The sequence below is a fragment of the Habropoda laboriosa genome, unplaced genomic scaffold (assembly GCF_001263275.1).
Source record: "Habropoda laboriosa isolate 0110345459 unplaced genomic scaffold, ASM126327v1 scaffold286, whole genome shotgun sequence".
In the NCBI taxonomy this organism is placed as follows: Eukaryota; Metazoa; Arthropoda; class Insecta; order Hymenoptera; family Apidae; genus Habropoda; species Habropoda laboriosa.
The window spans coordinates 6,098-30,593 of record NW_017100422.1 but is presented as its reverse complement, the minus strand read 5'-3'; the positions used below and the strand labels follow the sequence as shown (position 1 = coordinate 30,593).

Here is a 24,496-nt window from a genome sequence, read left to right as displayed (position 1 = left end):
TTTCACGTTTAACTGGACGGTCATTGATTTATGATCTGCCGAAGGCAAAGTTGAACTTCCCACCTGTGATTTATACCTTCTGGCATTTCGATCTTCCCTCGGAAAGCGAGCTACGTTTCTCTTCGACGTAACGCCATCGATTAATATCGCGGTGTCGCGTTAGACCGCGGCCATCTCGCCGCGATTATTCCTCTGAAATAACCGGAAGATCGTCTACACAGCCGGGAGAAATAATTTCAAGCCAAGATAGACTCGATTCTTTTCATCGGAAATTTGTATCGCCGTCGCATCCAGAAAATTTCTTTCCGAAGAATTAATTGGAAACCTTTTCAACCACTTCGATTTAAATGACGTCTCTCACACGTGATAGCTACTTCCGGTTAAAAGTGAATCGTGACCTGACCTTTTCACTGTGAGTACGGATTTTGCGTACTTATCGGTTATCAGTTGCCGTTGAAATTTAGCATCAACGTTAAATTACGCGGACGAAGCGTGAATACGCGAATCATTATAACAGATTGATCCTTCAACATTTCGTTTCATACTTTGTCCAAGATTTTCCTCGGTGAATTACTGCAAAATTGAATAGACGCTCATGGCACACGTAGCTGTCGACTAAATTCCACACCAAGTGTTTAAAAGATTCTCAGAAAACTGAGAAATGCTCTAAAGTGAAATAACATTAAAAAGGTTTAAATTACGAACAGTGAACGTATGCATTTGGAGTTTGAAAAATGTAAATTTATGTTAATTTCGAGACCAATAGTGAGACTATTCCCGCTACATTATGTACCTTTCAAAACTAGTTATGGAACTCCAGGTCTTCAATTTCGATTATTTGCTACTTAGAATGTGAGAAATGTTTCAGGTGTACAGAATTAGTGACCCACCCTTAACACGTAAAATATTATTTCCAAGCTTTATCTCCTTTTGTTTCCCCTGCAATTTTCTCCACTTTCTTCTCCGATTACGTTACACCATTACACGAAGCAGATAACTCACAGCAGTGAGATATTACTGTCTCGTGTCACTCATTCGCGACTATCAACTCGTGATCGCACTTAATCATAAATTCCTATTATCACGCAATAAACGCCGCAGGACGAAAACATTGTATAATACCCCCTCGTCGAATGTCGCGTTGTGTAATTGCACATAGTTAATTCCATTGTTTGAAAAGCAGAAATTTTCACGCTACGTGCATCATACCGGTATATACCTCCAAGTAATACTATTCAATGCGGTAATAAAGATTACATAAATGTTTATTCAATTTTCCTTCGCGTTGTTTTCTAATAAATTGTTATTACTCTCGAGTGTTAAAGTCAGCCGTTGACCGTTCGGTAAATTTTCTTCGCTCGAAACAAGAGTAGAAGGTGTGAACAGAGGTCAAAGTGTTTTCTAATTGGCCGCCGCGCCGGTTGCATAACCGAAGAATCTGCGCGAAACTAAAGAATAGAGAGGTATTTCGATGACCGTGGGATTTTACAATGGCGTCCCCGCTTTACGATCCACAGAAAAGCAACTACACGGAATCCAAGGGGTAATTTACAACAGGTCCCCTCGCTTACCCTAAGAAAGCGTTCCAGGGTGGAAAAAGGAAGGAAGAATTTCTCCGAAACGGAGCTCGACGAACGCCCATTGGTTTAAAAAATAATTTTCATCTGAAGAACAAGTTCATGGAAAACGACGAAGGTATCCTACCATTTTTCATTTCTCACGACACTAATTTTAGATTAATTTATAGCGCGCAAGGTAGAAATTATCGTTTCTCTCACAAAATTATTATTACAGGTAACTCTCAATTTTTTAAAAAATTCCAATTTCAATTCTGAAAATCCATTTCTTTTCTAATTAAGCAACTTCCAATTTGTATAAAAATTGTACTATACAACCGCGTTCTTTTTTAACAATAATAGGAAACTTAAGTTTATTTAAGTCCACAAACGAGCCTACAAGTAAGGCAAACTCTGCTTAGTTCGTGATACTCTTTATCGTGATACTAATAAAAACAAAAAAAACTAACACATAGTGTTTCAGTCTAATTTATGTTGCGGTAAAGATTTTGCTGTGATGGAGTGAGAGAGCATTATTTCTATAATTTTCTGTGTCAATTGTGAACGATTTTTCGTTTGTACATAGTAAATCAGCTAAAAGACTAAAACCTGAAGTATCTCCAAAACTGTCGTCTCAAACAAAAGTTGGATGCTGCCAAGGGGGAGAAAATTTGATGTGTGGCAAGCAAAGCGTTATCATGTAGTAACTTAAATCGAATGTCCTACTTTATTAATTGAACACACTTGATAAAACTCTGTTAACCTACTGTTCGTTTCTACGTCTGACCTATCGTTACATCGTTAACTCACTCTCGGCACGTGCGAATATCAGCAGTTAGCAGAAAAATTCTAAAACTATCACGGACTTACCAGAGTTTATCTTACACAAGTCGGAGGGACGCACAGATGAAATCGAATTCTCGTCGATGGAAAGAAGGAATTTTTCAATCGGCCCGCTCGTAGGTGGACGCGATCCTCGAAGAATGCAATCAGCGAGTAGTTAGGAAGAATAATAGGAGTCATTTTTTATTCGTCAGCACTTCGGGGCGACGGAGATGAGCTGACAAAGTGAGAAATGCACGGGTGAAGAGGTCAAACGGGCCTCACTACCGACTACCGGACACCGAAGATGCTCGTACACATCCGATTCGTCACTTCGCTACACGGACGGACGTTTAATGGCACGAGCGAGTACCATTCCCCGTGATTTATCGCCCTTATACGTTTCGCCGGCGATCGTAAATAATTTTTCGCGATATTTCAAAATTATCTCCACTCGACGTTCCCCTCGAAAAACAGTTTTTAAGAAACTGATCGCCCCGCTAAGAACTTTGTGCGCGGTCCCGCGTGACGTTTACGAGTGCGCCACCGGAATATTACGCAGCCAGTGTAACAACAGCGTTGTGAAAATGTTCAAGTGATTGAGGTAAAACGTGTCAATAACCGAGTTTGTAAAATACCTCATGATACGATTGTAACAAGATTTGGAAGAAGGCTAAAATAAGCACGAGATACAAATTGTACTAAAATGATAGAGAAAGAACAGAATGGGCCACGTAAAACAGGCCACTTAATTATCTTCTCTAGCTGTGATAGTGTGAGAAAATTTGTTACGTAATTTAAATGATTTCAAAGACTGTAAAATGAAAGAAAATTTCTTTTTTATGGATGATGGGTGATATTTTTGATTAAAAATTTTAGACTCTAAGGCTATTCCAAAGTCGTACTATTATGCATGTTTAAATGCACATCAATGTCTGCTACGACAGGGAAAAAATATAGAGGACCTTTAAGGAAACAGAAGAAAATGGCATTTATAATAGAAGTTTGTCTCCCATCTTATTCACCCTTTGCAATCAAAATTTTCTCTTACCACCATAATTGAAGGAGACAATTAGGCGGTCTGTTTTACACGACTCACCCTGTATAGTGTAAACGCAGCTTAAGATATTAATACACGAATATTTGGAACTTTGGAACGTTTTTAAATCCGCAAAAATAATAAGTATTCTGAATGATAAGGTACGCGTATGTAGGTACTTACAAGTCTTAATAGTCAGTTAAGCTAGAGACTTTAATCAAAGTCTATGTTTAAACTATAAGTGTCTTTTATAACGAGTATTTATAGTCGTATAATGAAGGGATTTGCGGATATAAGTGATTAATACTCAATAGATACCTGTGTGAGATGTTAATATCGAATCTAAAACGTTCGTTAAGTTATTAAAATGTTATTAATGGAATGCTTTACGGTAAAATGGTGTGCTGCGGAACGAGTTTACGCATGCTGGTTCTAATAACTACAAATAATCTGCAATGTTAATTTCTCCTTTGATATGTTGGAATATTCCGAGTTTTTTTTTAATTAAAATGCGGTGTATGTGGAAACTATTTATCTTAACGTGATTTATCGCCCGATCAGAAGCAAACGTTGAATCTATCCTCGTCTGAGAACGCTCTGATCTAACAGTTAAGGAACTTACACTACAATAAAAATTATAGAATTTTACAAGAAATGGCAACAATTGCAACAAAACTGTTAGTCGAGTCCACAAAAATTTATATTTCCCATTTCTTCTGGTTCTGTCATTTTAAATTCTGAACACAGAATTACTGTAATACTTCGATAATTAGCTAATTTAACTGCTTTAGGGGCTTGAAAGATTTTCCACGTGTAACGAAGTATTATTCCATTCTACTGTTATAATTACCTGATCAAATGTTTTTTAACGCTCATGGTTACTTTGAACGATATTCATACGCAATATCTTCGAACTCAGATTCAAGTTTAGGTATGTCTACGGTTGATCTATTGGAGTGATACGTAGCTATTCAATATTTAATTAACACATTAAAGAGATTGCGATTACCTATAACGTTGGCCAATAAGAAGTATCCTGACGTCGGGCGATAAAACATTAGGACAAATATAAACAAACAAGCATAATTATGCGATGTAAGTTAAACTTTACACAAATATGCTATTGTCATTATACTCGTTTAGTCTGCAGTACGAATATCTCAATATAAGGTAACTTGTCGAATAATTTTACGTTCAATCAGTGCAATGTGTATATGTCATACCTAATAATATTAAAATTGTGACGTTCGATGAAAAGTTTCTTAACGCCCGACGATAAGAGAGACTCGCGCATAAGTGCCACTTCATTTAAACAAACAGATCACGCTTGTTTACACATTTCGCTAATATCTCGCGTGTTCGCGAAATTGGGCTACTTTTGTTCGTAAATAATCGTTTGTCAATCGAACGAACATAATCGTGAACGAAAATAAGGAATTCCTCGTGTTCATCAGGCCAGAAAGAATCATGTGTTGTCTCGACTCATAACGCGTTATCAGAAATATTTTTTTACTTTATCTTTTAATTTTGAGAAGTCAAAATTAAATGTTCTATTCAAGAAAATTATACTAAATAGTTTGTTTTGAGGAGATGATTGTTGGATTACAATTTACAGAAATTGTTCCTTAAATTTGCATTGAATTCTACAATTTAATTGAAAGGTTTCAAATTCTTAGAACTTGAATAATTTTATACGATACGGTTCTTTAAATCTACTTCAGAAATCATCGATGTATCTTCTGGTATTGAAGCCTTATTAACATGTAATGATTTTAATTGTACACCTATATTTACACGTTTTATTCTTTGCTTGGGTCAGTCATACATTAAGGTGAGACAAGTTGTGTAAAAATAATTGAAGGTTCTTCATCGAACAGACATTTAAGTAAAGCTAATTAAAACCTGTCTACTTGCAAGTAATAGTACTAGTATTACAGCAACAATTATCTCACGTTCATTCTGTATACCATTTATAAACAATGAAACCAACATTGTAAACAACATTGTATCGTTACACGTTAATATCTCCATCCGATATTCACCTTTCGCACCACTTGTTAGTTAAGCTTTTAAATATCTCGACTGAAAAACCGCTCGAATTAACCAACACTCCGATAATCTCCACTCAAACCTTTTCCAAATCCGAGAAAAAAGACTCACCTTCATCTTTCCTCGTTCCTGAATCTCTTCCCAGTCACGAACTGTCTGCCTTTACTTCCATAATCATCGACCAACCGAGAAAATTGTCTCCTAACAAATGCACGTGCTACAGCAGCATGCCGATCAATCAGTCCACGAAGTCAGTTCACAACACTCTGTCCGAAAAAACCGAAACTCACGGTTCAACTTTCCGCACCGAGTCCTCGATATCGAGTAAGAACGAACCGAACTATTTAGTCACGAACGAAAGAAAAATAAGCGGGTATCAGCGATCGACTTAAAGATCGAAAAAGATCACAGAAGATACCCTGTCCGGATCCGTGGCCCGGGGAAGACTGGCGTCCTCGATTCTGCCCCTTCCACGCGTTGCAATCGTCGCCTCGATCGTTCACGCACACGGCCAGTCGCTTCTTTGCACAGTTTCCACGCTGTGCTCGCGTGTACGTGTACGAGCCGTTGGCTCTGTGTACACGAGACGAGAGACAGGGCTGGAGGGGAATCATGTTGCGTGACTCGACTCAACTCGGGGTTGTTCGTGGCGCTAGGTGACGCTTTCCAGGACGAAGACCCCTGAAACGAGACCGAAGCTCCGCCCACCGGACACGCCCATATTTCGTGCGCTCATATGAGCCGCTGGAACCCGCTGGTATCGTAAAGTTTCGCGGTAGCCGGTAGAGGGGGAAGTCGGGTCTCTCTCGAAGCGAATCACACTCGAATGGAATTTCTGCGGGCAGCAGCGTGTTCCTCTTGCATCGCGCTCTTCCTACTTTTTTTCAACAACCACGTCGTCTCTCACTTTCTATTTCCTTTCAGTTCCTTTTGTCGCCGTCTTTAGCCTCTTCTTGCGTTTTCTTGCACGCCTTCCCGCAGTAGTTTTCTTCGTCCCCTACTTCGTCCTTTTTTTCTTCGTTCCGGTTTGCTGCCTCGATTTGCTCCTTCTTTACCGAACTTCTGGTAATCGATTTTCTTTCTTCGGTTTTCTTTTTCTTCTTGCTTTTTTCCCTTCAGCGAATTCGATCTTCTTCCCTTCCTGTTCCTTATCGCCTTCGTGTTTGGTCTCTTCGGTGGACCTTCTTTGTCTCCTTTTGAGAGTAGCTTTCATCTTGCCCACTTTCGTGCTGTCTTTTTATTTCATTCGAATATTATTTAGATCGGATCTTCGAGCTTGATCTTGCCACTTCTTGTCGTCCGTTGGTTTTCTTTTTGCTTCTTTTATTAAATTACGTTTAATACCGGAGGTGATATAAATTTAGACGTTTTTATATATGCTTTTGCCGGAACCTGTTTCCAGTATCTCTTTAAAATAATTTATGTTGGCTCCAAATGGTCTGAATATTCATAGAATTGATAAGAATATTTATATGCCAGTGAAAAGCAACTGAAAAGATGTTTGTAGTGAAACATTCAATTGAAATTGAAGTAAGTATTCGGTGATATTCTTCGTGTCATGGTATGTATAGGTATGTTTACAGCTACTGTAAGAATTTTTTACATTTCTTCAAATATGTTTTCTTTTAATTTGAACGATAAATCAACAAGACATTCATCGGCAAATTAAAATACATTTTCGTTGATATATTTACCCATGTACTAAGTACGTTTACACCAAATACAATTATACAGGTACTAAGTATAATTTTTAAGCTGCAATCCTTCAAAAAGTTATCAGTACTTTTATCATTTTTTTAATTGGAAAATGAAAACTACTAAACTCGCCTAAAAGCTTCTGGAGAAGTTCGAATTACATATGTTGAAATTATTTTTAGAAGTTAATAATTTAAAAATTCATCAGACCTATTTTTAGAATCACTTTCAAATAAAGAATATAAGAGTAATTAATTTCTAGATTAAAAATCGTCCAGGCAAATATTTGAACTAATCGATTCGAGGTGTGTGTATGTCTGTCACAAAGAAAACGAATATTAAATAAAATATCGTTAATTCGAGCACACATTTCTACCATAAATTAACATAAAATTTCATTCCATTTACATTTCCATACGTGTACTTTCAGTTAAGCATTCGCCTACCTGCAGAAAATCATTTATCACGATCGATACCGATTGGAACGCTTTATTATTTCCTTGTCACGTGCTATGAAGAATTGTCTTTAAAAATACATTTAATCCAAACATTTTTTGATTTCTTCAAACATCGAGGCCCGCGTGTGACAATCAGGCGATCGTGCACGAAAAATAATCGTTCGAAAAGGTATCGATCATTTCTTTGTTTTCCTTTCGATTTCAATAAGAATAAATATTCACGATCAACGATACCTGCCAAATGTCACGTACTGGAAATACGCATTTCGTTTATCGGGCCTTGAAAGCGTACAACTCGCGCCATAAAGGAATAACAATAATTCCTCTTGCCTGGAAATGATATTTTTTTTAGGATAACGAATTGCGAAATTTTGGATAAAAATTTGTGTCGATTCGTTGAATTGATTTCACCTGTTCTTTCTGTTCGAGAAACAACAGTAAGATCAATTCTCAATATCTTAAATCACTTTGTATTAAGAATGAAAATACAGTATTTACACGTAAAGTAATTATATTTTATTTTAATAACAGTCGAAAAAAGAGTGTTAAGATTAAATAATATTTATATCATTTTTTAAAACAAAGCACTCAATCACTATCAAAACTTTATCTTGACAAATTTTGCAAATAGAAAAAACGATCAGTAAAAAGACATGTAACATTTGTTATATTGTCAACTCGTTTGTTGTATTAGCTTTCAGTATGCAACACCTAATACATATGACTTTCATGAGAATGTAAAAATAATTCGAGCAACCCCAACAACTACATAAATGATTGTAAGAATTCTGGAAAATCCCTGAAACATTGTTTCCTGCAAATAAAAAGTTACCACAAGTATTAGGCCAGATTCCGTCTCGTTTTGATAAACTAGAATTATGTCAATTGACATACGAAAGCTTGAAACCTGCATTCTACTGTTCATAGGTTTTGAGACCGATTTTTATATTGACATTTAATTGCTATAACGTTTAAGAGGCTCTTGTACCCATCGTTAAACATTGTTGTCGCGATGTAAACAAAAATTTCGACGATTTTCACACCGCTGAAGATGATCTTAGGAGCAATTTTCGTAATCAACGCGTTCATACTCAAAGCCGCAGAGACACCGTTTGCGCAAATCATCTCGGTTCTTCATAAGTGGCAAGTATTGCTTCTTGAACCTCGCTAGCAAGTGCAAGTTTATGAATACAGGGTGGACCAAAAGTCAGGTACCATTTTAATTTTATATGCTTTTCTTTACAGAACTTTAAGATGAATACAGAGGAACGTGTAGCAATGGTTATCTGGCGCATCCAAGGAAAGAAGTGTAACGAAATCTGAAATAAATTTGAAAGGAAATTTAAGGAAGCAGGACCGGTAAACTAATGAACAAATTTAAACGAATATGTTCTTTACACGATGAAATGAGAAGTGGGCTGTTGCGAGTTAAATCATCAATGAAAATTCATGCACGTCGCTTCAATCTCCCAAAGACATCGGTGAGCAGAATTTTGAAACCTAATTTGCGTAAAAAGAGATTTTACATGATTTATATGAATAAGATTTTCCTGTAAGGAGTGCAACGTGTGCTGATTTGCTAGAATTCTTCCGCAGCGACAACTTAATGGAGAACATCTTTTTCAGTGATGAAGCTGATAACTATTACTACACGCTGTTTCCATCTACAAAAAAAAGGCTGTATAAATTAAACAATTTTCATTAAAATAGTACCTGACTTTTGGTCCACCCTGCATATAGCTTCAATATATGTTGGGCTTTAACTTTTCACTACGAACATTTTAATACACCTCTGCTGAGCCAGTGAGCTGGCGCAGTAAAAATTCTATAATTTCGTCAATTCTAAGAATTGTAGCATCGCCCATGAATTAAAAAGTTTTTCAAATACTAATCGAAAATATGATTTTTTGAAAATTTCAAACAGACGTAATCCCTTAAATGCAAGAATAAGGTTATATTAAAAGTAAAAAGTGGATCTTAATAAAATTCTACATAGTAATATTCTTGTAGATACGAATTGGACTGACAGTACAGTAGAAGTAACATAGGGGTAGGAACAGCTTGTGAACAGTGAACATAACGTTAGTTTAAGCATTCAGATAATTTTTCAACAAAGAAAAATTCAACAATGATAAAACTGGATTTAAGGGATTTATTTCCAATATTGAAATTTTCATAATAGGCAAAATACACTTGCAATTCGTTGGCAGAAATGTACCGAATCTGCTGCAGCTTACTATTGTTTAACAAAAATGAATTTAGACTACGATATTGCTGTTTAAAGTTTTATTCACCAATTCGCCATTTCTTCGTGATACCTAAGTACACGGATGCAACGAAATCGCTCCTAACAGAAATCAGTATAATAGTACCGAAAAAAGTTCTATCACCTGGGGCAAGGTCAAAAAAGCTAGACTCGGTTGACCGTTTAGTTACGGTTTACCCCCAGACGGACACCATCCCCTTCCAACATATTTACGCGTGGATATATATTTTATATTCCGTCGTTTCCTTTTTATTTTCGATGAGTTTGGGTTCTCGAGGGGGTTCGAGCACCTGTTTGTATTTCTGCTGTGCCGACACATAAATCATCCGGGAATGGACTAACGTCTTTTATCACTGCTATCCTTCTCCGACTTCTTCTCTCTCTCTCTCTCTCTCTCTGTATCGGAACCAGGTTTAGTCCGTGTGCACGTGTGCATGTGTGCGTCGGTCCTCGAATATACATCGACCGGGTCCTATATAGTCGGTCGACCCGTATACGCCCACGCCTAAGATGAATATGAATTTTTCGTTTCAGGACCCAGGAAAACTGTCAAACGGGTTTTCGGCCCAATCCTCCGCCTTTTTATTGCTACCCTAGCGGTGTGCACGCATCCGTGAAATCCAGTGTTTCTTGAATTATGCCCCGGCAGCGAGGGAAAGGGATCGACGAAAATGGGAGCCGGTACTTTTGGATTAGGTCCACTCACAGGCGATCTTTCGAATATGAACTGGAGTTCGGTAACGAGACTTTGATCACTGCTTATTTTAGCACGATTGTTGGTTCGAGGAAGTCTGAATATGCTGTAGTTTTTGATACGTAAGGGTGGAAGTGGAATGATTTAGCGAGTGTTGTTATAGAGGTGATCGGTAATAGGTGAGCTTCCAACTTTTAGTAAAAGTTATTCTTAATATGTGAAGTGTTTATTGGGAACGCTGGAATACTTCATTCGGTGAATGTTGGTATAGAGATGATCTACGTGTAAGTGAGCTTTTAACACTTTGGATCTTCTTTGAAATTTTTTAAAACTAACGTGGAAATAAACTACAGTAGAGCGTCGATTATCCGAACCATCGATTCGAGGGGTAAACAAACCTATGGTGTACCGGTACAATAAATGTATATTGTTACTTCAAAGCATTTTTCTTCAATATGTTCATCAATAAGTAATTTTTAGGCTTCATTCCTATAGATATAAACTGGGCAAGTACATGCATGTGTTTCATTAAGTGCACTGTTTGATTATCCGAACCACCTCAGTCCCAATTGGTTCAGGTAACTGACGCTCTACTGTATACTATTTTATTTAAACGTTCAATGCATTCTCTATTTCACTATGGTGAACAAATTTATGCAGGCTCGTAGATCTGATCTCTGTCTTGATTAATTATTTACCAAGTGGCAATTGTTTAATGTCGCCACTCGATTGCAAAGGGTCAATTTTCAGTAAAAATCATTCCTAATATGTGGAAATGCAATTACGATTAGTAAACACAAAGATCGCGAAAATATTGTATTCACTTTATTAAATTTCCTATCAATTTGGAATCAGCACTGCAGCAATTAATAACCATTTACTTTATTTCCGTTTCCCTCGATGGTAATAATAAAAAGAATTGTTCAAATGCACTGAACTAAAGATTCGAATAATTTTCTGTCATTTCGTATTCGAGAAGAAAGAAGTTCTTCGACGAGGTATGGTTGGTATACCTACGTAAAAAGGACGACGAAAGCCGAGACTTTCATTCTTGAAACGTTTTTGATCAATGAGAACTTTTCTCGCAGTCATTGTATCAGAATCATTCGTGAAGTCGAGGAAGACTCGCACCATTCTGACTTTCATTATAGATCTCCCTGAGAATAAAAACCTACGTCGCCTATTATCTCCCTCGTGAATGTCACTTCACGACAACGGAAAACTCTTGCATTCCTGGATGATAGAAATTTCCTCGGGTGTGAAGTACGATTGAAAGCGAAAAAAGGAGAGGCGGAACACCTGCTGTGAAACCGTATGCAGATGTATTCCGTGTTTCATATTCAAAAGGGAATCCGTGGATCGATTTTACGGTGTTGTTAGACAATACAAGGTAGAAACTGGTAAACAAAGACACCTTTCGTGCTACTTAAGAAGCTTGCCAAGTCAAACTTCCTAGACTTTACTCTAAATTAACCGCGGAGTGTGTTCTTGCAATTTGCAATTTACAAGAAAGGAATAAGTAAAATAGAAGAATGCACAACGTTAATTATGCTACTTAGGTTCTCGTTACATTTTGAACTATTTCATGTTTAAATTCGAAAATTTTTAAATTTCAGTATTAAGGATTCATTGGTGGTTAATATTTTAGTGTTTACTTGTGTTTTATATTCCACACCATATTACATTTTATGTTCTTACTCGTACTCTGCATCATCCCCTTTCACTCAATTTGTCATTTCCTGTTTCTTTCTTTGAACAGTCATATTGTCGAAACATTTGCAATGTGCAACATCTTGTTGCACAAATTTGAATTCTCTCTGCTCATTTGTTTATTCAAGTTTCCGTTGCAACTGCGCTGGAACAGTAACTCGTATTTACTCGTTCACTCGCCACATTCATGGTACACTCGCTTGAATAATCAAGGAACACAGTGGAAAAGGGGCACGTGCCATGTCAAAACAACTTAGCGCCTATTCCATCAACTTCTTGAAAATTTCTCGAGAAAATTATTTTTCCTGTAAATTTATAGCAGGCACCTATTGTGGCATGCGCTTCTTTTCCACTAGGTCCCCCAATTTTCACCAAATTAGCAAAGAACACATAGATCAACCAACAGTTTGAAACACTACAGAAACAAAGTCCTACAATAGTTATCATTTCTATATTTGCAATATGTAAAAACATCAACAAAATAGTCTAATCTTCCATCTTCCATACATTCCTACTCCTTTCTTTCACTTTTCATCGAACCACCTTCAAACTTAGTCCGTGATACTTTTTCATTCGTTTTTAACACAAAGTTGCCAGACACAATTTAGTTAAAGAAGAGAAACAACAGGTAGTGTTGGTGTTCTAGTTTATGTTGCGATAAGAAAATTAATGAGTTGAAGTTAGTGTGATGGAACGAGAGAGCATTGCTTGTGTAACTTTTCCTGCTGTGGACAATTGTTTGTTTACATATTATGTAATGACACTTTAACAAGACTTAATCTTAAAATTATCATACAGAAAGGCATCAGTGCTATTTTAACTAACAGAGTGACTAAATTCTTATTTTCTTTGTGGCTGAGCGTGCGTTTTCTATTGCACTGTATGGGAAAACCCAAAGATAAATAGCAAAAAGAATATTTCCTTATGTCTCAGACATCTCATATCGTGAAACTATTAACTATCGACAAAACGAGTTTTTATTTTTGGACGATAACACGTTTTTAGTGTATTGTCAGCGGTGAAGCTCTTCGTACATCAGCATCAAGTTGTCACATTTTTTCGCAACGATACTAGAGCAAAAGGGTAAAAGCAGTTCGTCAACTTTGGATGCAAAAATAACTGTAACAATAAATAAGTAACTGGCGAACATATCACGCACTAACAAGAATTATCAAGGAGTTAGCAGAGTATATTTCGTGAAAATTCAATGTTGTAATTAATTAAATACACTTAATAAAACTCTGTTAACCTCTTATTCGTTTCTACGTCTGATCTACCATTATATCCTTGACTCACTTTCGGAACCTGTGAATATTAGCAGTTAATAGGAAAATTCTAGAACTATGGCGAATTTATCCTACACACCGGAAGAGTTCACTTCTACCTATACAAAATTCTCTCACTACCAAAGCAACCAGTAAGAACTGAAATTCTCCTCATTTATCCCGACCGACCTAACATTTTCGAGACAAATGCGCGTTATACGTTACTTATGCGACGCGGTACTCCCTATTTATTAAGATCATCGTAGTCGCGCGTGCACAGGATCGTGAAGTGCACGCGTGCAACCGCAACAACACGCGTGTGTTGGCTGTGTGGATGCGTTTCACGCGTGCAGGAACGAGCACCAGGGGCCGGGGTCCTCGCGATCAGCAGGGAACGGGCCATTAGTAACGCTTACCCGGCATAAAGCGAGAAAAATGGCGGTCGAATTATTCCGCTGGTGGGAGCGAGGCTGGACAAAGGTCCTGCCTAGCGAGGACACGCGGAGGATCCTTGAAAAAGGAGCCACGGGGTTCCAATGGTGCCGATCCTGCCGAAGGAGACAACGCAACCGCCGTGCCGGCTCTCTTCTGGCGCATTAATCGATACGATCGAGAATCCCGTTCGCGATCTTACTTATTTGTCCTTCTGTCTGCGCTGGGGTGAAATTATGGTTGTCCGAAGGGATACAGTCAGTGATGGACTTTGAAACACTTTGATTTGCTTCGAAGATGATAGGATACTTGAAACACTTGAAAGTCTGGTTAAGTCTTGAATCTTGAGTCTCGATAGATCTTGAAAGTCCCGATAAGTTTCAAAGTTCGATAGAACTTGAAAGCTTGGTGAGCATTTGAATGCCTTTGTCTATTTTTGACATTAAATATTGAAGATATTGAATACTCACATGTAATATACTTGAATACTTACCAAGCTTCCAAGACTTTCAAGATCTATCGGAACTTTAAAAATTCAAGGCCCATTAAGACTCAAGATTCAGGACTTTCAAGAGTTCTAAGTATCAAACTATTTAGGATCGAAGTGATTGGAATTTTCACAGTATTACAAAACATCCAATCACTTAGAAATTGAGATTCATGTCCTCGTCGCTAGAAACAGTGAGAATTATTATAGTGCTTTGTGTTGGATGAGACAGAATCAGTTTGCGAATTCTTAATTGATGTCAATTAAGCTGAGTTGATTTCAATTTCAGCTGAGGATTTTTGTACTGAAACACAGATTTTGGTTTTGTGTGAAATGATACTGTACGGTGAAAGAATTGAAAGGTTTGTTTAAATTTATAAAAAATTTAAGGTCAGATTAGGTTGGGTTGTAATATATAAGGGACATTTTCCCCCTGAAGAACGAAAGAGTAGCAAGCAACAAAAATTACGCGATACTTCTACTGACATTCCCTATAAACTTGAAAAGTTTTAAAAATATTGTAATTTTCAGATTACCGACGAGTTCCCTTGTCAGCATAAATGAATATTTTGAATATTCATAGTATAATATTCATATTCGCAATATTTAAAATATTAAAAATTTCATGAATATTTTTGCCTGCACAGTGGTTGTCCCATTCATGTCCGAATATTCTTCGAAGTATCCATACCTACTCCAACACCTTCTCCTACATGCGAAACAACGAGTCGACCTTAGAAGCATCCCTGAACCTGCAAACAATCTACCGCTCACAACAGCCCCAACCCCCGTGCTGCTTCCACTTGAATCAAACCAGTGGAAGGTCGAAAGTTCGAGCGCTTCTCCGTTATTGGTGATTGAATTAACGTCGGAGGGTGGCCAGAGTGGGTGGGGCAAGACTTTTGAACTTTCCGGTCGAGGAGAAAAATTTCGCGAAAGCTGGGAATCTCTTTACTGTCTGAAAGTACTTACTTTGTCGTGTCAAAGGAGCGACAAGGTGATACAGCGCGCAGAAGTGAACCGAGAACGAAGAGGGGGAGAGAGAATGAGAGAGAGAGTGAGCAGCAGCGAGGAGAGAAGAGGGACAAGGGGGTGGGTTTCGTTAGGTAGGGCGCAGTTTTGATGATAACGAGCGGATTTGCAATCACGACTACATTGTGCAGGATCCTGCTGTTAGCTAACTTGAAGAGGGATGAAACTCAGACGGGCTGAGATCACAGAGCAGGAAGCTGAGAGCGCGACGTAGACGGAGGATGAGGGAAAACGCGTTGGGGAAGCTTGCTCGTATACTGTCGCGCGTACCACCCCCTCGCTTCTTCCCACCCTGTTCTTCAGTTCCCCTCTGCCACACTTCCAGGGAACGCTGGAAAGTGGAAATCCCGAAATTACAGGACTACACCGTAGACATTGCAGCCGCCCTGTATATATACCTCCCCACCCGTGCATAAATATCTCGCGAAATTTCCGGTTGTAAGGCAATTCCTCGAATCTGGCGCAGACGCACAGCCCTCCTCGAGACTACGCTAACGAAGGTTAACGATACGTCTGGCTAATGAACCCAGCCGCGGTATTCGAAGATATTCGTTTTATGAAATCTGTATTTATGGCTTCCTTTTTTCCTTATTGTTCAAACCGAAAGGGATAAGCTGTCGTGATATATATATATATTTTTTTTTTCTTCTAGTAACTTCTTGCCACTGTGCGTTTGTGCTTAACCCTTTCGCTACGGCACCGTTGAGACAAAAAGTGCTCGCTGGACGAAAGAATTAGATATTAGATTCAACGCTGGCGTAAATCTACGCTGTTTTATGATAGTTAAATACTTGATGCATTCTGGCGTTGTCGGACTTCCGGCCGACAGCAGTGGGTTATTTGTGAAGTGCTAAAATAAGTTAGTAAATTACATGTACCTATTGGATGTATGTGTATATTAAGTACGCTCTTCGTAAATGAGTGACCACTTTTACAGAGTGTACATATATGTATATACCCTTCGTGGAGAAAGGGTTAAGGTGTTAGACTGCTTTGACCTGTCTGAAAAGTACCGCTTCTTTGAGAATTTATTTTGAACCAACAACCTTTCTTGAAAACAATTTCTCGTCAATGGTAGATACATATTTAAATAATACACTGTGCTCCGTCGAACAACGCGGTTCCGATAATATACCGATATCAATTTACACATTTGGCATACATTTACAATTTTCTTCATCGCGGCGAATGACAAAGGTGAGAAAGAGTGAATGCGAATTCACCGAATTAAAATACGCCGTAATTTCTTCCAACACCTTTTTTTCTCTGTTACGATATTCTACATCTCTGTATTCCACAACACTGATTGTTCTTCTTAAAGAGTGATTAAATCGGTAATTTCATTTCTCGACTAATTTTTTTTCCTGACATTTTTCACTCGCACGAGAGTTCTGTCAAGAAACTGCTTCGTGTTTGCAAAGCAACTGTTTATTCGAGTCGTAACTCTCAGAGTTGAGCGATGCTCTCAGACAGTCACTCTCAGACGCGAGAGATACTCTCGAGAGCAACTCGCGATAGTTTTACCCTCAAAAGGACAGCTAGGTTTATGTTTGGCTTGATGTACGTTCAGCGACCGAGGCTCGCGTTTCTTATGTTTGGCACGCAAGAAATATCACGAGTTCTAAGAAGTTAAGGCCTAGAATTTTTCTCAGAACAGTTGCGAGCGTACAGCGATAAGAAATCGGGCAGGACGACTCGTCCTCAGTCGGTGTTTACGAGGCTGTCGAACGAGTGAACGCGTTTTCGATTATACGCGGATTTCCAATCAATTTACGTACTTAGCATATTCGTTCGTGTGAATTAAGTGCCGCTGCATACAAGAAGCTAGTGCACCGAATTCAAGTACACAACGAACAGCTCAGCTTGTGAGAAAAATCAAACGAGAAGCGTGCCTCTGCGAGCTACACAGCTACAGCTTCACGGTATGTGTATGCGTGAATAATATGTATGTATATATACGTACACAATCGAATGATTGAGTTAATTGAAAATAGAGGAGAGCCTACGTATAGCTAATTAGATTAATTACTGCAGCAATTTCGTTTTATCGTATCCTAAACAACAACAAATCAGTTTCTCACTGTTTTTTCCCCGAGACTTATACATGCTCTATCCTTTTCTACGGAAACATTGTTTATCAATAGGACTTTGAACATGGCATACTTCGTTTGTTATTATTTTAACCACAATATATGGGAATTGAAAATATTGAGGAGGTTTAAGAATTATGAAACTCAGTGCATATAATATGTACATGCACATGCTTTGGAAGTATATAAATGTACTTCAGTTTCTCGTGAAGGCGGGGGGTGGTTCGCATCTACGTCGGCGTCCCTAATCCCCGCGTTGCTCGAAGGACCACTGTACCTAAATTTTTTTTAGCTCTTTTTCAAAACAAAACGTTGGAATAGAAAGCAAGCCTCGAGGTGTATCGCTGGATAGTGTATACATTCCTCATTCACGATGACCAGGTTCCTGAAACCAAATTTGCCTATGAAATATTAAAATTAAGTAGTAAAATTATTTTGTTTAATTGGTAAATAAGAAAATAGCAGCATTTCAAGGAAAATTTCGTTTCTCACGTGGAAGTGTAGCTACTTATTTATTTATAACTAAAATTGAAAATTCGGAAAAATTCTGCGTCGGACAATTTAGTATACATTTAACAATATGTCTGTGAAATTTGCTAAAAATCGATTGAATTTTACTCAAGTTACAGCGTGCATCTAAAATTTCATATAAAATATACTTTTCATATCGTCACAACTGAAAGCAATATTTTAGTCGAGACACCCTGTATACCGATTTTCCAGAAAACACTACTTTTAGGTCGAGGCCAGGTTTATCAGCGTTCTCTTACAATGCCAAGTGTTTCGGGCACGTATAGCGGTGAACGAAAGTCGGTTGCCCTGTGGTCGGATTTTGACAAGAGTTTGCGTGTTTGCACAGCAGGCGGTTCACCGCGAGTGACATGTCAGACTGCTTTCTCGAATTTGTATTCTTTTATGGAAGTATCGAGGGTTGTACGACAATGGGCAAGCCACCGACGTAATATATATCAACGATGCCCGCTTTCGAACTTGAACGCGCCTCCGGGCCACTTTTATCATGATAATGTCGCGTGTACGCCGGGAAATTCCTCGGGAAAATGTTTGGAGAGAAACCGCGAGTCTGGAACCATCTCGAGCGTGTTAAATGTTCGGTGAAAGAAGACGAGACGTAGGTAACACGGGAGAAAAGGGACATCTTTTCAGGCTCGATTTACATTTTTCCATTTCCCACGATTCTCACCTTTTCCTTTTGTTGTACGTGTGTCTTTTACATTACTAATTGCAAGTTACCCTCGTATAACACGGTAAGTTAGGTTTCTGTCAAATTCCGTGTTAAATCGTGTTAAATAGAACTAAACTTCTGGTAATGTAAATCAGTTACAGAAAATTCTGTTAAATGTATAACATGAAACTGTATTAAAATGAAACGAATTAGACACTTGAAATTAAATTAACATTTACTCGTACGCTTCACTTGTGTCGAACACTTTAACAATACTCAAATATATAGCTATTTCCAAAAATATTCGGACGCTAACAAAAGAACCATTAAAGCACTGCGAAAGAAAAAATTCATAACACGAATTTAAATATTCAAAATCAAATTTGTAAAATATATTCCGCTTTAAATATTCAATTGGTGCGTTGAGCTAAAATTATATCATGGCTTTGTAAACTAATTAAGTACACTCTAATTAAGGATAAAGCCATTATATCTAATTTTAAAACCTAATAGATAACTTACGCGATTATTCCTTAGAGAACGGAATATTTTATCTCTTATTTCGTCAAATTACCTATTCATTTTCTTTTAATATCCAACGCTTTCTAAATTTAAATATTTCATAAATTTCGTACGCGAAATGTGAACTCTGATTTTTACGTCCACAATTTACATACTAATACTTCAAACAGCTAGTCATCACTTCTTCGAAAACAATTAATAAAGTGACGTAAATCCGATCGATTAAAATTTTTTTTCAATCACGATAATGACGTTGGTGAATACTTAGTTTATTTAGTCGTGTCGCACGTAAAAGGTGACAAATTGTATACCATTGCACAACGCAGTGGGTTGTTATCAAGAGAAACAGTGAAAGACGCAAAGCAATGAGTACACAGGTGCGGGAAATCGAATTTTAATCAAAATCTTCGACGCATTTGCTTTCGTTTCTCAGTTACCGACACATCAATGGATAATTTACGCACACAGCGGAATTCGCTCTGACGTGTTTTTCTTATAAATGCATAATATATTAATATCCTAATCAATGAGACGATTCTTTTCTTATTTTCTTCATCGACGAGAAAAGTAACATTAGTTACGAATATTGTCATTTTTATGACGTACGTGTATCAGAAGAAGTAACGAATTCCAAAAGGGATCAATTATTTCACATTCAAAGTGTCCCTGCTTTAAATTGGAAATTGAAATTTATTAAAACAGAAATTCGATATTATCCCCTCGATAGTAGAATGGTACTCAAAATATCCATTTCACCAAGCAAACATTTATCACTTAATTATCATTAAGTACATTCATAGGCAAATAATCCTGCAATATACCACACTGAAGCTATTCCCAATTTAACACCTTGAAATTTTTTATATTTAATATCGGACAGTATATTCGAAGAAGATCTATGTTAGAAATTCCAATACCGAAGAGTAACGTTGAAAAAACTAACACGAACTTTTATCAACGAACGTTAATCTTTTCATTCAGAGGTTAAGAACTTTCGTCGGACTCGATTTCTTTGTACCGCTGAAAGATTCAAGGTAAACGACGCGGCACAATGCGTGAATTGTTCAAAACAAGGTCAACGGAACGTCAAAATCGGAGGCCCGTCGAATGATTGATCTTCAAGAAAGAAAATCACGGTATAATAAAGGAACGGTTTTGATAGCGGATGCCGATGATCCTTACTCACCTGCAATAGCACAGGTCATTTCGTCATCGTGTGGGAATGTCGTGAGTTTTCTTAGTGTATCCCTGGAGATGTGTCACGTTCAACGGGAAAAGGTCTGTAATGTTTTCATAACTCCAAACAACTTTCTTAGAGTCACTATGGCGGATCAAAGTGATTTCTGTCTGGTTAGAAAGAACTTCGATGAAATTTTCATTTAATACTTCTGCATACAACTCGCGTTCATAAGTACTAGGTTGATACGAATGAAACGTGTTCTCTATTTTCACTTTCCCGCTACTATATATTAAATTTTATCCGATCGTAAATTTTTCCACGTGATACAATGCAACACAACTTTCTGTACTTTCTGTACCTCTTTGTCTTTCGTTTCATTTCTTTTTCATCCTCTTTTTGTACAGCTGCGTTACCGATATCGTAAGGATTCCATCACATATAATATTGATACATTGTGCATGTAATGGAAATTTATTTCCGTCAAACAAACAAATTAAATTTCAGTTGCATCGGGTAATCAGATTAGAAATCCTGACTATCGGCGATTTCAAATTACCTCACATTAATTGGTTTTTTGCCATTTTCTTCAGTTTTTGCCGCCAAATTTACTTGTGAACAACTCTACTTACTCAATGTCACCTAATATTTTCAGACCAGTATTATAACTACCAAAATTTACTATAACATAAATCTATTATTAATTTACATGGCAGTATGTTAGATCTTATATTTTGTACCCACGTTCTTGTTTCTTGTACTTTAACTATTTTCTTCGTGTACAATTGTGTTACCGGCATCGTAAGGATACTCATCACATGTAGTATTTGTAATGGAAATTTATTTCCGTCAGTCAATTTAAATAAATAAATAAATAATAGTTACGATAAAGTAATTTGCTATTACACGTGTAATAAATAGTAAAGAAATTCGTGAAAGAATTGCTTGGACACTATTGTCTGGCTGATGAACAATCAGGATAAGTTTGAACTTGGAAGTATTGCGGTAAACTCTGCAGAAAATATAAATTTAGCATTTAAGGAAGGAATGTCAACGTTTGCATGCGAAATTCAAGATCGATGACTTTTTAAAATGAGTGAAGAGGAAGACCAGTTAACGTTTTCAAAGAAATTATTGAAAACAGTCGACGAATATGAAATTTCACTACGTCCTCCCCTATTCGCCTGACCCTTCCTCGTCAGACTACCACTTTCTCAAACAGCTGAACAATCTTTTAACAAATAAATTATTCCGGAATGAAGAAACTGTGAAAACAGCATTCGAGAAATTTTTTTTTCATTTGGAATGGTGAAATAAGTTAATCGTTGAGAAATTTATAATAAATAGTAAATTTTTGCTACCTAAAAACTCTGAATACAATCATGTTACATCTTCGTACTCGAATTAAATAAGTACCTACGTTTTTATTCGAAATAAAAATTGTTAACTGGAGCAGTAAAGCACGTATAACGGTAAATAAAGGCGAATACGGAACAGAATAACAGGACTGAATGAAAATAAAAAATTGTGAATTGTAATTAGAATTTGAATAAACAGATTGTATTTCAATTCTGAAAACGTCGCAATTCAGTGAAGTTCATTTTTAAATTTACATTTGTGCCAATATTTTTACAGTTGGCATTCGCTTGGCGCTCCGGGAGAACGAAAGTCTTATAGATAGCAGTTTCGTTCTAAATTTTTATTTTCGTATTCAACATGAGTGCGCTTGTACTCCCATGATACTCATTTTTCTTTCTACAACTCCCCGATTAAACATGAATTATGCGATTGCAAAATTGGGAGATCTCCTCGAATGTGCGGTAATTTTACTATTCGTTTTAATCTCAATCAACTTAAGATTTATTTTTTGTATATTTTACATTATGAACACAATTTTGTCACTTTATACATTTTCCACAGTAACTCATCGGAAGATTTTAGCAAAAGTTCATACATATCTTTGCTATTACACTTTAAACACATATCGGATTATTTCATTAGAATGTTTACCGAATTTTGTGTGAGTACATTATATGTACATAAAAGTATGTATTAATATTTGCAGAAAGTCGTTCGTTTTAATATTGACACAAATGTAGCCAGTGAACAACGTGCCAACATGAACGTCCAACTTGATTCTCAAAGATTTCACCGAACACTTAACCCTCATACAACACGGCACGTGCTCAACGAAACAACGATCACAGTTTCACATTTGCTTATCCCTCTTATCGTTCACGAGCAATCTATATACGTTAGTGACGTGAGTTTGAATCTCAATTTCAAAGCGATTCGAAGTTTTTCAATACTGTGAAAATTCGAATCACTTCGGCCACAATTCGATATCTACTTAAAATTCTTGAAAGTCTTGATAAGTCTGGAATCTTGAGTCTTGATAGGTCTTGAATCTTGGAAATTTCAATAGGTCTGGAAAATCTTGGAAGCCTTAAAACTCTTGAAAGTTCTGATAAATCTGGAATCGTGAGGTTCAATAGGTCTTGAGTTTTGTAAATTTCGATAGCTCTTGAAAGCTTGGTAAGTATTCGACACGTTACATTTGTCTATTCAATATCTTTAATATTTTATGTTAACAATACTGCTTGGACAAAGGCATTCGCAGTGTTTTCAAGGTACTGAGTACTCGACAAGTTTGCAGGTCCTATCAGAAGTTTGCAGTCTCGATATACCTCTTCGCGTACAAGAAATTAAGTTACACCAAGAACTGTGCCTTTTAAAGTACACCAATTCTTCCTAGCAACATTTTTCAACATCGCTAATATTTTCGGTAATATTCAAGTGTCACGCTTTACACGGCTCATCCCGTATTTTCACTGATGTACGCTACTAACTCTAGCTCATAAATCATAATAACACTCTCTATACGAACGTGACGAGTATCCAAACGCTTACGAACGTCCGTGTACATCGCCGACGTTCGCAAACTCGCGCAAATAAACCGGAAACGCGACGGATTCAGGCTTCGAAAAAAAAAAAAAAAGAAAGATCAGGATCAACGATCTCTCTCGCCCGGCGAGAAAACTGTTGCCCGTGTTAACGAACCCAGATTCGTTGGTACGCTGCGAAATGTAAATAGAGAAAGGTCGGTTCCCATTGGGATGTAACCGATTACACGGATATTTCGTCGCCCGTATTACACGTCCAGGTTCTACAGCATCGGTTGTAAGTGGGTGCGCGGGGGCAAGAATGAAGCGCGCGGTGCTCGTTGATTCGAAAGGAATAATCGGATTAAAGGCTGAATACTGGGAGCGCGGGGTGCAGTTCATTGTGAACATTGACTCGAGAGGGATGAAACCCACGTAGCTATGTGGAATACGGGCGGCTACGGCTCCTTTCTCCAACGACAATCGACGCCGACCCAGCTCCGAGGCCTGACCGAATTCGATTCCGTGGGGCTGCACGCCTGCCGTCGGAGAGAGAGAGAGGAAGAGAAAGAACCCGGCGTTTCGCAACCTACTGACTGTGACTGCGGATTTTTCCTTCGCGATTCATCCGAATCGTGGTCCCACGCGATCACGTCGAGTGTGATGGTATCGATGATGATGGTGGTGGCGATAGATTGGACGAAATCAGTGGTTTCGTTTTTTAGATTTCAAAAGGGAGGCTACTGTGTACGGTTCGTACGCATTTCCCCCTTTATCTTTCTTCTTCTATTGCTGCAACGATGCTTGTAAAGAGCGTCAGGGAATCGGTGGCGCGACGTGAAAGAAGATTGTAGTGTATAAAATAAGTCGAAAATGTAGCGTAATATTTTTGTACAGGAGTATTTAATGTTTGCGTAATATACGTACTGTTATTCGGAATTTCGCGTAATCTGGCCGGTAACGAAAGAATAAATATCTCGATAAAAATACTAATAAATGCTTAGTGTGGAAATGTCTACGATGAAATGCGTAGAAAATTTCGTTTTCGGGTAAATCGATATTGCAATTCTGTCGCTGAAGTGTGATAAAGGCACGATTATGCTGGCAGGAAAATGAGAGTTATTCGAAACAATTCTC

At 37.6% G+C, this 24,496-nt stretch overlaps 1 protein-coding gene across 1 annotated transcript in view; it reads right to left on the bottom strand.

Annotated features, from left to right (window-relative positions):
* The window catches only part of LOC108575517 (LIM/homeobox protein Awh), a 46,885-nt gene extending 26,380 nt beyond the window's left edge, over window positions 1-20,505 (bottom strand). Inside the window, exons 1-2 of the mRNA XM_017938334.1 lie at window positions 20,487-20,505; window positions 13,971-14,041 (exon numbers count right to left, since the gene is read on the bottom strand). Of these exons, the coding sequence (XP_017793823.1) occupies window positions 13,971-14,041; window positions 20,487-20,505 (90 nt within the window). The remainder of the gene's footprint in view (window positions 1-13,970; window positions 14,042-20,486) is intronic.
* Between the last annotated feature and the right edge of the window lie 3,991 nt (window positions 20,506-24,496).